Source organism: Medicago sativa, chromosome 1, assembly GCF_051527215.1.
Source record: "Medicago sativa cultivar Bolivia chromosome 1, Bolivia_mono, whole genome shotgun sequence".
Classification (NCBI taxonomy): Eukaryota; Viridiplantae; Streptophyta; class Magnoliopsida; order Fabales; family Fabaceae; genus Medicago; species Medicago sativa.
Window position 1 is genome coordinate 11,659,065 of NC_140749.1, and position 15,414 is coordinate 11,674,478.

The window sequence follows — 15,414 nt, forward strand, 5'->3', positions numbered from 1 at the left end:
AATTTGTAGCAGAGAAATTTTTTAATTAAAAGATAATGAGTTTAGACTTCCTATAACTTTGGAAGTAGATATAGATTTAAAAAATATAATTAATAAGGGTAGTTTTATCAAGAAAATGGTCCAACAAAATGTACAAGTTAATTGATTGATAGTAACTCTATAATGGTATATTTCCCTAAAAAAAAAATAAAAAAAAAACTCGACTATAATGGAATAGACATCATCCTTCCTCTAGTCCCACTCACGTCATTATTTGTCCTCAAAGTCAGAGGAAAAAAAGTGTTTTTGTCCAAAAATATACATCTAAAGGCAGAAAAAAGCACTAATTAACCAATGCTTGACTCCAAACAGTTTCCTATAGTCCATACAGGCTAACTGTGCGAATAGTACATGAGACAACTTCATCTAATATTGTTTTAACTTAACCTTCCATAAACTATCAGTTTCAGCGAATTATAAAGAGTAATTAGCCTATTTTAAACTCTCTAAGCTTTTCACCATTTCCACCAATTAAATACAACAGCACGGCTAAAAAAAAGGATATACAACCTTTGGCTTTTGAGTTTTGACCATTTCCATCAATTTCGAACAGATTCTTTAGCATTTTTTAAACCAACCTGATTGTTGGGTTCAAGATTATGGGATTACTTGGCGCCAACAATAACTCTACACAAAACTGATAAATCATTTGGCTCTTACATACAGTTCACCTCTCAAGCTATGACCGTCCCAGCAAATAAAAAATACATAAATGAAAAATCAAATCCCAAAATTTTCCGTAAATCACATGCAAGATATGCTATCCTACGTATTATTATTTATATATTATTACAAGTTTCAAAGTAATACATCAACACTATTCCTGTCACAACCAACTGCAAAGTTGCTCTCTTTATAGTTAGTGAGTCTCATGGAACAAGGGGCAAGACTTATGTATTCAAACAACCCAAGCCCAAATAAAGATTCTTTTTCAGCTTCCTTCTTTCCCTAAATTAGTCCCTTCAGATATGTGCTTGCTAATGTTACTGACCAAGCTATCAGAAGAAACGCTGATACTAGCATCTTTAACTGCCTCTCCATCTTCTGTTTTTGGGGACACCGTGTTTGGCAAATTAAAACCAGAACCGTGGTTTGTTTCGTTCTCTAAATCAGCTCCTTCAGATATGTGCTCAATCTCAGGGGTAGCATTTACCAGTTTAATATTTCTAGACAAACTGTCAGAAGCACGGATACCAGCACTTTTAACTGCCTCTCCAGCATCTGTTTTTTGGGGCTCTGTGTTTGGTGAATTAAAACCAGAAATGGGCTCAGCCGATTGCTTTGGTTTGTTCAGGGCGTGACAGTGTGGGCAGTAGTAAGTGATAAATGGGTAATCCTCTCTCCGAGCAAGACCTGCAGAGAAATAAAGCAAATAAAAAACACTTTCCCTGCCAATCCATTCAAACACAGGCGCGGGTGCACACACTTATAATATGTATGTGTCTATGCATGTATCATGGTCAAAGTTCTGAGAAAATATTTTGTAAAGTGATCATGTGATGACCATTAACTAGTAATCTTCACTATCTATATATTGTTGCATAGTCAAAATCTATTTCTCTTATTATTGAATAAAATGCCTTCTCACTAGATATATCCTCCCACACACGAGAAAGTCCATATCAAGTAAGAGCACACAACGTGAAAGGACCTAGTATTGACAGAACAAGCATATATGGGATGGTCAAGCTTAAAATTAATTTTAGCCATCCATATATAGTTCTACAATAAATATCAACTTTTCTCGCCCTTTCGTTTACTGCAATATATGTAAGAAAACAAACGTCTGTAACATTAAACTTATTCCACTTACCATTATGCATATAGCAGTTACCGCATATGAGTGCGTAAGACTGCATCGGATCCTCGCCAACAAGCAATGCTGCAATTTGAGCAATCCATCCTCCAGCATACTTTGTTGAGCTTTGAGGTTGGTGATGCTCAACAAATACAGGCTGTTTCTGCACACGAGTCTGAGTTTGATCACCCCCAGAAGCAACTAATTGCTGATCAAGGTGATTTGGGGTAGTTGTCCCCAGATTAGTGGATTGAGTTTTCCCTTGTTTGCGGTTTCGAAGTCCACTAGACTGCACAGGTTCAACATTGTCGGTCTTTCCTGTTGGAGCACCAGATTTAGATTCATCTTCCATATACAATTTCAAACCCGAATCTGCACCCAATTTGGATGCCAAACTAGTTGCAGCAGCTGCCTTTGCTGCAGGGTCTGTGTCATATTTCTGCAATCACAAGTAAAATAAACTGTAATGTTTAAGTAGTTGCAAACAAATATGCCTTCTAATAATGCTATGCAAAAAACAGGTCTCTACTCAGCTCAAAATAAAAATAAAAAATCCAGGATTCTACTCACAGAATTTATCATGTGATATCGATCATTTTCACTGCTAAGGAAAAAGTTCTGAAAATTACTGATCAACAGAATAATCACACTCAAGGTGACGGAGAATAAAGATTTTTTTTTAGTAAGGCTGAAATGAATGTTCCAAATTTATCCTTTAACTAGGCCGTGTTCCATTAAAAAGTAATTTGAAATATTCTATATAACTCAAACAACCACTTATAATACAGTGATAAACAAGCACTGCAAGAGTTCATTTTTACATAGTCAGCATAGAAGAAATAGTTGACAATAAATCAAAGGTTAATATAACAGGGGAAAGAGATTTTTGGAATTACTAGTAATCATTGAACAGTGAGCTAATAGAAATTTTTTATCAGAATCGTAAAAGATTGTATTTTTGTGTGGTTGCGTGTGTAATGTATAACATATCAGGAAAGAGCATGCTCGCATGAGAAAAATAATAGCATAGTGAATATCAAATGAAGCTCCCTCCACCCTCGTTTACATCATTGACTATTCCCCCAACAACAAGCAAGCAAAATTAGATTAAGAACGGAAAACATATATGGTATACTGGTTTTCTTTATCTTTTATGGCCCCTATGTAGTAAGTTGAATCTAGTACTTATAATGAGGTGGTGGTGGTGGTGGTGGATGACTGGTGGCATTCACAGCTTGCTGCCAGTGAGTGGGCATCAAATTAGCACAAGGGCAACATTTTTCCCTTATTGGTTGATATCAAGTGATGGGGGAGTAAATGTTAGGGGATCAAAATGTTCAACTGGATTTGATTATACCATGAGATGCCAACATATCTAGTTATAGTAGCATATAATTAAACTAAAAGATTCACCCCATAATGGACCAAATGTAGCCTTAAGAATGCAACCCCAGAGATATATTGGCTGGTCAACAACAAGGAAAGAAGGTGATACATTGAAAACCAATTAGCCATGTAACAATCATTGCATCGAACAATCACCTGAATGAGTTGTTGAGTAACGTAATAATTTGTCCTCTCCTTGAGCTCATCAATTTTTTCCTTCCTTTCAGCTCTCAGACTATCAAGAATTTTCTGGTCCCTGCGATCACCTATAAAATCACATCTTCGTATTAAAATTTCAACTGATATTATTTGCACCTGGCATATCAAACTCTAAACAAGGGCTTCCAGTCCAACAAACTGCACCATTAAATTGAAATCTAATGTTGCAAAAGCATATTTAGAGTCAGGAATCGTAACAAATTTCTTTGTTCAAATACTGCTCCTTCAAGCACATTTTTATTTACGGAGAAGTTTCATTGGAGGTATTAGTTCTAAATTGCATCAATTATGAGCTCCTAATTAATGTATCAACACGTGAAGATCATGTTTTTATTCACATTTACTGCAAAACTACACCGTGGAAATCAGAGATTCTACTTTTATTGGCAGAAAACCCACTTAAACAGATAACAGAAATTCTACTGAAAATGATGAAGTCAGAACTATTTCCGAACACTTTAGTTAAGTGTGGCATATATAGGATGACTAACGCTATGCCAGACCACAAATTTCATACCAACAATGACAAACAAAATGAAAGGTTTTATTGACCTGGATGTGGACTGCAAATTCAACAGAGCAGCCTACGTGATAAAGAGAAGGTGCTCTGCTTTATAAAAATAAATAAACTAGCTTCTGCAAGATATGTGTATTAATTAAAAATTGCCCGACACCTACACATCCTTATGAAGCTTACAAATGTTGAATATGTAGCAGATGATAAGGCAGGCAAAAGAAACACCGGCAAAACTCGAATCGCCCTCATTTTCCAATTCATATCCGTGGATCTTGTTGTCATAATCGCATAAGACACAGCAATTATCTGCAAAAGTTGAAACTGTTATAAGCAAAATATATTTTTCCAACAATGCCAAAAAAATTAAACACTTGGTATGACAATATTAATATATAGTTAAAATAATTTATAATTTGAGCAAACCCCTCGGATAATTATATATAAGTTATAAACATCACAAGTATTGCAAAGTTTAGTCTTTTATCATTAATTTAGTAACCAAAATGCCATCTTCTTCTGTTACTCTCTCTTGAAAGATAGTAAAAAAGTTAACAAAATGACTAATGGGTATTATGTATGAAACTCCATTGCAAACTTATTTTTGGGTGTCTAACTAAACAATAGAGTCCAAACATACATTCTCATAGTTTCATATTTTCAGATGTAAATCAAACATAAACTAAAAGATGGCAGCAGTTCAAATTATCACCGGTTTAAATCAACTCCAAAAACCAAGAAATAAAATGATTGCATTTTCAGAGGACAGACAACAGGGATTTAGTCTTAAAATTTTAATTATATTATTTCCACTAGAAAACTCGCTATAGTGATATGACCTCATTACTAGTAATTATAATAAGTACCAAGACAATACATACCTTATAGTAGAAATCAAATTTTTAGGGGTAAATAAGACATTTTCTAAATCTAAGATGATACCAGAGTCTACCTAAGACCCGTTTGACCGCATGTGACCTGTTATCCGGTCACCTAGGTCGCACTCCATCTCGTCCTCGCCAATAGGGAGTGTTCAGATTTCACATTGTAACATGGTCTAATAAGTAATTACTGGTGTACATCCCTAGTTTTGTGGAATTGAGTTAAATCCAATATTATGAATGACAGCTTATGGCGGCCATCCAAAAATCAGCCATATAAACATGGCATTGCAACCTATGGCCAAAACACAATGGATATAATAAGTGTGGTGACCTATAGCGCCTGGCACAAAATCCGTTGTGCTATTACGCCATGGCAGAATTTTGACAACACTGGCCAAGTCCAACCAACTTTTTTTTTTCCTTCGGGAATTTCCAACCTAATTTTTTTTTCATAGGCTTATTGGACAATGTAGTATCTCTTGGCCGAGATTCAATATTTTTATTTCTGACCTTAATTCAATTTTTATTTTTTCAGGTAGCTTACTGGCTAGACTCACAAGTGGAAAATCCCGAGTTCGAACAAGACACGTATATACGTCATTGCACCTGCCGACTAAATTTCTGATCTAAATTCTAGCCCTATGAATCATCGTAATAATTAATTTTTTTACAAGAGTATTAAACAAATAATTAATAAACAATTAACAGTTCCTTCAAAAAACAATTAACAGTTAATAAACACATAAGAGTAAAAATCGGAATGAAACTGAAAAAAAATATATACCTCAAATAAAACAGAGAAAAGAATAATGTGGCGAGAGGTTCGCCTCCAAGAACGGGATCTGTTATTCATTCTATTCATAACAGAAGTTTCTTCTTTCGAAATACACTGAAGCCTCTTCTCAAAATCATCTTTATTAGACCTAAATACAAAATTCCAAATTCGAGAAACGAAACCTTTACGCTTCTTCTTTCCATTTCCCGCCGGAGAAGTAGAAGTAACAGTGTCACTCGCCGTCGATTTCTTCTCGCCACCGGCCGTAGTAACCGTTTTCTCTTCCGCCATTACTTCGCGTTTCGCGGTTGTTGTGATTGATGAAAGGAAAATGAGTTGAAATGAAAGTGAAAGCGCGTTGAATGAAGTTTGATCTGGGATTGTTCTAGAAGGTTCGGTCACGCGCGGGCACGTGATCAAGTTGACGAATTACGAAGTGGGTGTGAGTGTGAGAGATATGGGAGGAAGAATCAATCGATGAAGCGTAAACATCAATAAGGATTCAAATTTAGTTGGGGGTTTTGAGTATTTAAGATTTTTCCTTACATTCATTTTCTTTATTGGAGGGAGGATCTTACATTCATTTTTTAATTAGTATTTTTTTACGTTAGTCCTTGTTACGAGTACTATTATTTTATCATTTTTTGTCGGCACCCTTTCAAAATACAAAAAAAAAATGTTGGCAAAAAAAATGTCAGCACGTTGGAAAAAAATATATTTGTCAATCCTAAATAAGGCAACATGCGGTTTTAGGGTCGTCAATCCTAAAGTGGTTACACACGCATTCGTTAGTTTATAGTTTGTAGTTTGGGGTCTTACTCTTTTAGAAGTAATTGAAATAGATGAAAAGAAAAATTCTTAAATTGTCATCTAAAGGCTCTTCTTTATCATGAATCTTATAAGTACATCAACATACTTTATCATATCTTAGTATTCTACTAACGGGCAACTCTATGTCGTTTACCTTGCAAAGGATAAAATGGTAAAATAATTATGCAACATCCGAAATAGGGTTTTATTGTATTACTAAGTTCAGACATTTTTCCAAGATATGTCACCTCAATAGGTGATGAAAGTATTAAGACTTTTGCATAATAAAATTAAACAATTAAACAGGACACATAAACTAACTTCAGACATTTTTCCAAGATATGTCACCTCAATAGGTGATGAAAGTATTAAGACTTTTGCATAATAAAATTAAACAATTAAACAGGACACATAAACTAACTTAATAAAAGACTTAATTAAATTTAATTCAACAAACAAAATGTAGATTCATCTTAGAATCCTACACAATTAGGGTTTAACTACTCATGGTAACAAAAGACAAATTACAAAAGAAATAAAACATAATATAGAAACTAAGGTTAAAGAGAAAGACTTTTCCCTTGAAGCTTATGGTGCCTGCCTTCCTCTTGAACCGTTTCGTTCAAAATGAGAATTTGTGAATGAGAGAAATTGTATTTGTAGGCTGATATCCATGTGGATTTGGGCGGAAACACCGGGTCTTTTCCTTAAACCCGCTGGAGAAAAACAACAAAAAGTTGTTTTTTTCCCGGATGCACATGCGTCTCGCGCATGGATTGACACCCGTGGCGCTAGTGCATTTTCTGCACACCTAGGGCGCATAACAACTCACCCGAGGCACGCCCCAACAACCTAGCATCGCGTCTTCTATGAAATTTCTCTTGGAATTTGGAATAGAGTTTCTCCTCTTTGCAAGATCTTAAGTGGCCTCTTGAATCTCCATTCATTCTCTTCCAAAATCCCCGTGAGATGTTTTGCTTTGCTAATTTGTGAGATTTTGCAGTGAATTACTTCAAAAACACCTAAGAATTGTCTCAAAAACCATACACAATTGTTCTAAAACTGATCTATTTTAGATCAAAACATAAAGACAGTGACTGAAAACACATGCTGAAAATAACGTAAGATGGTCTGCCATCACACCCCAAACTTAAATTGTTGTTTATCCTCAAGTAACAAAAGAAAATAATTTTTAAACTTTGCATATTTATCACGGAAAACATACCTTTTTCGAAGAGGTTGCTCAAATCATCGTCCCGTTTCATTTCCAGACTTGACTAACTAGCCACTTCCATGCAACCGAAACAGGCTTAGAGAAGATAATTCATACCCTCAATCACACTTTTTTTCATGATACACATATGTATCTCATGAAGTGTATAGGACTGGTCACCACATTTGCCCTTTTCACTCGTCACATGAATGTACTTTGCTATAAATTTGAAATAATTATAAATAGACATTCAAGATCATACTATACACACACTTTGTGGTCTTTCAAGCTTATAACGTGACCTATGTTAAAATGAAATATATTTAAGAAAGTAGACTAATATATTTTAGGGAAATGCTAACCGGTGCCTCGGGGCACTGGTTAAAGATATGAAAAAGGAAATTATATAGTAGTTAATGTATTGAAATTGTGTAATTAATTTATAATAAAGTAAAAAACAGTTTCTTTTTATGGTAATAATTCCCTTTTATGGTATGCTTAACCAGTGCCCCGGGGGCACCGGTTAGCAGGACCCTATATTTTAAATGACATAGTGTATGATTTAATGATGAAAAAAATCAACATTGATAAAATTGTAAAAACAATTCTTTAAAAAATTTATTTAATATATGTCATACAACTATATCTTAGGCTAAATATTTGATGGAAGGATCAAAACTATCAATTATAAAATAGAAAGATCAAATCCATAAATGGTAAAAATAGAGATGAAAATTCCAATTAAACCAAAAATAATTAACCAAGTAACAATAATAATTCACAAATAGTAGTGAGTTTGTAGGCTTACAATAAACTCCATGTCATATGAAAATACTATTGGGAATCATATTGGATTCTCCTCTCCCAATCAATTTCTCACACTCTTGAGAAGTAAGGATCGATTGGACATATTACCGCTTGTCTAAGGTGTCTAAGTCCCGTACCCCTTAAACTAATTTATCAAACCAATTTATTAATGATACTTTAGTCCTCTTATTATCAATCAACATTTCAAACTAATTTCATAAATTGCAAGATGTTGATCCAATTGTTCCTTTATTGCTATTTGCAAGGACTGTAAAAATATTAAGTTGTTAATATTTGTGATTTAAAATTAAGTGAATTCTGTCATAATTTATTAGTAAGAATCAAGAGAGATGAACTAATCTAGTAATAATTATAACATTTATGATTTTATAATTCATTTTAAAACATTAATAAGGTAGATAACTAAGTTGATAAGGTCATGACTCATGAGATGACAAGATTAAATATTTAGTCGTTGTCAACTGTATTTGGTTTAAGGAAAAAGTAACAAGTTTGGGGGCATAGAAAGGAAAGTGAAGTGATGAATATGTGTTATGAGCTCAATTAATTCAACCACCAAGAAAATAACGACACTAAACTTTTTCTTGTAGGAGTTGGTTATCTGATGGTACTGTTATGACGTTGAACTTGACTTAAATGCAAACTAGTTCTCTGACTGAAACCATGTGTGTGATTATCTGCATGAACAAAGGACATGTTAGGAATCAAATCATGCAGATAATCGCGATGCCATGTGAATGCATGCTAGTTGTTACGTACCCAATAACTGATGATGATAGCTATAAATCTTTTAAGAGTGCAAAGGGATTGGTTGTGTTTAATATTAAGTTTTTTCATCTATATAATTTTTGATCAAATATCGATCAATAATCCATTTTGTCCATTTTGTATGCCATCCAATAACATGTGAGCCCAATTGAAAAATTATTAATTTTTTTACAAGAAAAATAGATTTTTATTTTTCTTGTCCCCGATTATAACACAAGTCAATGAAAGATGAATCCGTTGGTAAGAACTGACTAATCCACAAAATCGTGAGTTCAACTCATCTCCGTAAATACTCTTTGAACATTAAAGTTGCATTGATCATAGTGAGCTTCCTAAACCCAACCTACGAACTTTCTCATTAGCGTAGGTGCAACCTACGATACTATAAAAATCAAGATCACTAAACACAAGATAGCATGTAACAAAGGGTTCAGTATCTCAATTGTTTTGAGCAAAAGAATAAAGGGACGTAGGTTTTGAGCTTAAGCCCGAATAAAAGGAAAAAATTTACTCCCTCCGTTTTAAAATGAGTGTCGTTTTAAGTGTTTACACACATATTAAGAAATACAATGATTAAGAGAAAGAGAATGATTATTTTACCAAATTATCCTTATTAACTATTGGTTAGTTTTAAAAGTAATACTTTGGAAGTAGTGTGCAGAGTATTAATTGGAGGGTACAATTGAAAAGAAAAAGTTATCATTACATTGAAAACTGAAAGCGACACTCATTTTGATACAATTTTTTTGGCTAAAGCGACACTCATTTTGAAACGGAGGGAGTATTTGACAACTATATAACATATGCCACTAAAAAAATAGAGAAATGATATTTTGACAACCACTTTTTGACAACTTTTGGACAACTTTCTCTCTCATACTCACATGATGTTGTTATCATCTCTCTTCCTTTTTCTCTCTCCATTGTTTTTGACCAATAAGAAGTGAGAAAAACAAGGTTGTCAACAAAGTTGTCATCAAATGGATGTCAAAATATCATTACTCAAAAAAATATCATATCATATTACAATGAAAAATGGTAGAGAATCAAAGTGTTGAAAAGAAACACTTACATAATTACGCAACTCTAGGATTTATCTTTTCAAATTCATTAGCACCACGAATAATGAAAATTGTTTGATGCGAACATCAGCCAACAATAAGATCAAATTTCCAACGTTGACATTAGACAATGACATTTGATCTTGTTGTTGTCTAATGAATGTGTCAGACAATTTTCCAGCCATGGAGGTGGATCCGACAACCCCGAACCCCTTGAAGTCTCAGTTTGAACAAGAACAAAGAACAAAAACAGTGACAACAAAACCAATAAACCCAAGACTCAAAACACCTTAAAGTTTACACATTTGTTCTCTTCTTTGGATTTGAGGAAAGAAATGTTTGTTTTAATGATTTTGAAATTCGTTGAAAACACAAGACTAAAGACATTTTGTTCCAAAAAATAATATGGAAAATAGGTACAAGTTGAGCAGCGTGAAGTTTGTTGTTTTCTGTGATGTTGTGTGACATGTTGAGGTTGCTATAGTTGAACAGGTGAATGGAGAAGAAAAGACATTCACATGAATGAATGATAAATATTATGCTTAATCTCAACTATAAATCTTTGAAATACTAGCCTTAAACCTTACAAATACAAATCTTAGTTTTACAGAACGAAAAAAACAAAATAGGAAAAACAATTGAAAATACAACAGAAGGTGTGTTGTTTGTTCTTTTTATAGCAGAGAACACGTGCATGGTTTGTGAGAGTTGGTTGAACAATTGATTGGAGATTGGGTGGCTTTGACTTAGATGATATTGATCACATTTTATCTGTTTATTTCTTCTCAATAAATGTGGGGCTAATTAGATACAAAAATTAAAAAAAGAAAAAAAAATACTTTGTACACCCTAATCCTACTTAGTATTCAAATGAAAACTTTATTAGGGATGTTCCGAGTCTTTGTAATAGTCTTGTTAAATTACTAATTCCCAAACTTAAAATCAAACTGATCACTCAAGAATTACATATTAATATTATATTAGGCCTCACAAAATTAGTTACAACTAAAAAAAAACTATTAAGAGAACAACATTCAACTGAAATGATCGACAAAGTACAATTTCATGAATATTTATGTCAATTTTTTAATTTTAGTGACTAGCCAGAGCACACCCTAGAATTTTAAGACTATAAAAGTTTCACTTGAAAATCCTCAACATTATCTAAACACGAGAAAATGGAGTTTCCGTCGTTACTTCAAGTGTACACTCATCATACATTCTATTATTCATATTGAGCCCTCAAAATTCAAAAGAAAAAAAATCTAGGAAATAGACAAGATATAAAAGGCTTAAAAGAAAATTGGACAGATCATCATAAAGACATAAATGAAAGATAAACAAAATAAGACAGAATATCTAATTACTCAAAAAAAAAAAAAAGAAGACAGAATATCTAATGATGGTACTTCTGCCCCCTTAAAATTGTCCATGACCTACAAATCAAGATTGAAGAGTGTGTTAGCCATTTAAATAAAATAAAATAAAATAAAATACAGTTGACACCTAGAATTTTCATGCAAAATCCCAAATATCATTCCCCTTGTTATGATGATAATATTTTCTTTTGAGAAAGTAAAACTCCAGGTTCTGAAAAGGTTGGAAAATTAAGCTTTTTTTTCAAACATTAACATGAAGCAAGCAGAGCAGGCCAATAGTATGGTCCAGGTCAAAGTATTACTACTATGTTGTTATACTACTATGCTGTTATCACGATGCTGCATTTGGAGGCTATGAAATTAAAGAAAAAAACAGAATGCTATGGGAGATATGTTACCTGTAAAGCTGTTCCACAAGCACAAGTAATGCTATTTGATGATTTAAGACCATTGAGGATAACTTGATTGATAAGTTAGCACGTTCTCTTATTTTTCTTCCATGGCCATAGGGTCCACCAATACAGAAAGATATACGTGAAGCACCCTATAAGAGAGCATAAATCAATAAATTTTATTTTCATTTAACAGAAAACATTATTGAAAACAAAACTGGGGCATTTGCACACCATCCGAGAGAAGACGTAAATATAGAAGCATAAAACGACTTCAGCAAGAAAACGTGAGCAATAAAAATGACAGCTAAACACCCAGGTATCGCTTTACACAGTTCAATCTAGATTAATATTCGATGTGTGTTAGGGTTTCCCATGTTAGTGATTTCCTATGTGTGATTTAATAATGGATTGGATGTGATTAATATATTACTTCTTTTGGTTGGTTGTGATGTAACTTTGCTTTGTTCTTAGTAGGCCAACTGAGGTTGGTGAGATTAAATTATGCACGCACCATGGAAAGTTTGTTTGTTGGTCAAGCAACCCATATATATGCAAGGGATATGTTGGAAGAAACCAACTAGGGGTGGTACGAGATTGCATATTGAACAGAAAACCGGTAAAAAGACTTGAATATGCCTCCTTCAATTGGATATGCTATATGCCTTCTAGATGTTATATAAGCAACATGGTAAGGCAATTGAAAAATGAGTGTGGGATACTGGTATCTTGATGTATGCAAAATATGTATAAGGTTTTCAGATATTGAATGTCTGTTTGGAGAATCTTATAAATACCCATGTTTGATTAATAATGAAGGGCAAATTCAGAAGGTGCACTGAGACTGAAGAAGTTCTCATTAAAAAAAAGAGAGAGAGAGACTGAAGAAGTGAAGTGTTTGATCTTGATGGCTTGGAAGGAAGCTGAGAGGGAAAATTACGAGATCACAAGATAAAATGTTCAAAGTCAGGGTAAGCATGGAATTGGAGGACAGAACCCTAATAGCAAGGGTTGTACTGAAGAGGTATAAAAGGATGAATCTGACAGCTCAGATGATTAAGTTACCCCCCACAGCACAATCATAATCAAATGTGATGCGAGTAATAAAGGCAGGAGGCCAGTTCGCATATGTCTATCTTCATCTCCATAGCTCTATCTGCAAGCCTTTGTTTACCCTCATCAACGACACGTCTTTCTAAACCTGGTTGCTCTCCAACTCAGCGGCATTGCTGTCGTCAAGAGGTAGATCGCACTACAAAGGAGGTAGCAGAGAAAGTGGATCGGCAAACCCGCTTCCTTGGAGGGGAAGAGATCCAAAATGGACCCATGAAGCTTCTATTGTTTGACTCTTGACTGTGCATTGCTACAATTTGACGACCAGATTGTTTGCTAGTTGCGGGTAATCAGCATGCTTGCAGGGAAGGGCTGCTTTATGTTGGCAATTGTTAAGGTGTGTTTCAGAAGAAATTTTTTAGGTGAGCATCACATCCGATAAATCTCTGTCTCACCATTTCACAAAATTGTCTCCTCTCCCAATTAAATCCACAGTGACCAGGTTTAGGTGGGGAAGAAGAAGAAAATCTGAAAGGGATTTGGAGTTGGTACAAATTAAAACCTTCGGTATATTTTCAGTTTGCTAATCATTTCTTTTAGTGTGGAAAAATATAATGGGACATGGTGGATCAAGCTATAACTATCCATGGAAGAGATCATTTACAATATCTACTTACAGTATTTCCTGCATCAGCCACCAACTCTGCCATTTGCTCAGATCGTAAATCCTGCCCGCGCTCATCCAACATCACAACCTAAAATACAGTTATATGACAGACAAAACTTAGTTAAGAAAAAAGAAAAGACCAATTCATGCCAACAAGACAAAGACCTATAAACTAGTAACTCTTCTGCTATATCTTGAAAGTATCAGTTGCTAGTAAAATGGATTTGAACTTTCAAGCAAGGACTTAAAGTAGAGATACCATAGCAGTGAGTTATACAGCAATCTTTGCAAAATGAAACTACGTCAACCATAGTAGTTACAGTTAAAACATTATAAGACATAGTATCAAATATCAATAAGGAGCACAAAATTACTTGTTACTGTAATTTAAATTCATGCATGTACAAGACTATACCCAATCATCAGACCTTATAAGATTCATCACTGCCATGTCTTCGTCATCAACCTGAGCCCTATGGTCACTGCAACACAATCAATAAGATCCACCGTTTCAATTAGACAATTGAAAAAGCAATTCTCTGTGTACATTTATTCGTCTGTAACAAGACATACAAAGATCTTTTCAGGTGAAATTTTCACAATGATACCTTGTCATGTAAATTTTTTATTCTTATATCTCCTTCAACAAAATTCACAAATTTCAATAGAATCTCTCTTATTTAATGTCTATGAAAAGATAGACGCCAAATTTTCATATAACAAGGTCAAATGAAATTTTAACATGACAGAATCCATTTCAAATGAATATTGTCCTCAATAACTTAAATTTATAGATCCGTCAGAGAGCATGAAAGGTTGCAACATACGTAAATAAATTGACGATGCAAGTTTGAAGCTTGTGTTGATCATATCAAAACTCGACAAAATGAAGCAGGTGAAACAAAATTGAGAAAGTGAATTCACCGTGCATTTCTAGGATTTGACCGAATTTGAACATCCTCAACACTGCAATAGTACTTGATCTTTTCAACATACTCGTCAACCATGAGTTGCAGTCCAGGTGATCGCTTTTTTCCCACGGATAATATACGTATAGGAAGTGCTCTCTGCAAAAACCCAAATAATCAAATAACTATTATCACTTTTTAAAATAAGCGCGAACGCACACACATTACTATACGAATGGAATAAATATTAAATCTGTTCCTTAAACTATGACTCTCACTCTTCTACTTAGTCTCTGAACTATAACGATACAATAAACAATTCATTAAGTTAGTCCCTAGTTACTCAAAAAACTGTTAAAACAAACATGGCTGTATTGAAAATGAATGAGATAAGAAACTGAAGTAAAATTAGTGAGAGGATAATTGAATTGAATCGAATTGTTAGTCACTAACCACTGATTGAGGTGCAAACTTGGAATTGGAACTCGCTGAAAATATATCGGAGAAGAAGGTTTTAGTGAAGGAGTTTGGAAATTGAAATAGAGAGTGTTGAAATGAAAGGAACTTACCTTGAAGATGAATATGATTGGAAGCGCTTAAATTTAAACCCGCACAAAGCTGGAATGCGGTGCCCATTTCGAACACAACCACTAGTCGGAGCGAGGAGTGAAGAATATTTATAGATTTTAGTCTATAACCACTTTACCTAATCCTTGAGAT

The 15,414-nt window shown here is 34.0% G+C and overlaps 2 protein-coding genes and 1 long non-coding RNA gene across 3 annotated transcripts; all 3 read right to left on the minus strand.

The window, feature by feature from the left end:
- Positions 1–661: 661 nt before the first annotated feature.
- Positions 662–6,111, minus strand: LOC146952664 (uncharacterized protein At2g24330-like). Its single transcript, XM_085704432.1, has 5 exons — positions 5,625–6,111; positions 4,121–4,265; positions 3,380–3,489; positions 1,853–2,276; positions 662–1,392 (listed from the first exon to the last, which is right to left on the minus strand). Exons 1-5 carry the CDS (start codon positions 5,904–5,906, stop codon positions 971–973), a joined length of 1,383 nt encoding a protein of 460 aa, XP_085560558.1. The 5' UTR covers positions 5,907–6,111; the 3' UTR covers positions 662–970.
- Positions 6,112–6,842: 731 nt separating this feature from the next.
- On the minus strand, positions 6,843–7,806 carry LOC146952665 (uncharacterized). Its single transcript, XR_015025343.1, has 2 exons — positions 7,651–7,806; positions 6,843–7,447 (listed from the first exon to the last, which is right to left on the minus strand). It is a non-coding gene; the product is annotated as an uncharacterized LOC146952665 (long non-coding RNA).
- Positions 7,807–11,416: 3,610 nt separating this feature from the next.
- Positions 11,417–15,391, minus strand: LOC146952666 (methyltransferase). Its single transcript, XM_085704442.1, has 7 exons — positions 15,264–15,391; positions 15,148–15,182; positions 14,711–14,853; positions 14,202–14,268; positions 13,797–13,874; positions 12,073–12,218; positions 11,417–11,731 (listed from the first exon to the last, which is right to left on the minus strand). Exons 1-7 carry the CDS (start codon positions 15,328–15,330, stop codon positions 11,692–11,694), a joined length of 576 nt encoding a protein of 191 aa, XP_085560568.1. The 5' UTR covers positions 15,331–15,391; the 3' UTR covers positions 11,417–11,691.
- Positions 15,392–15,414: the final 23 nt, after the last annotated feature.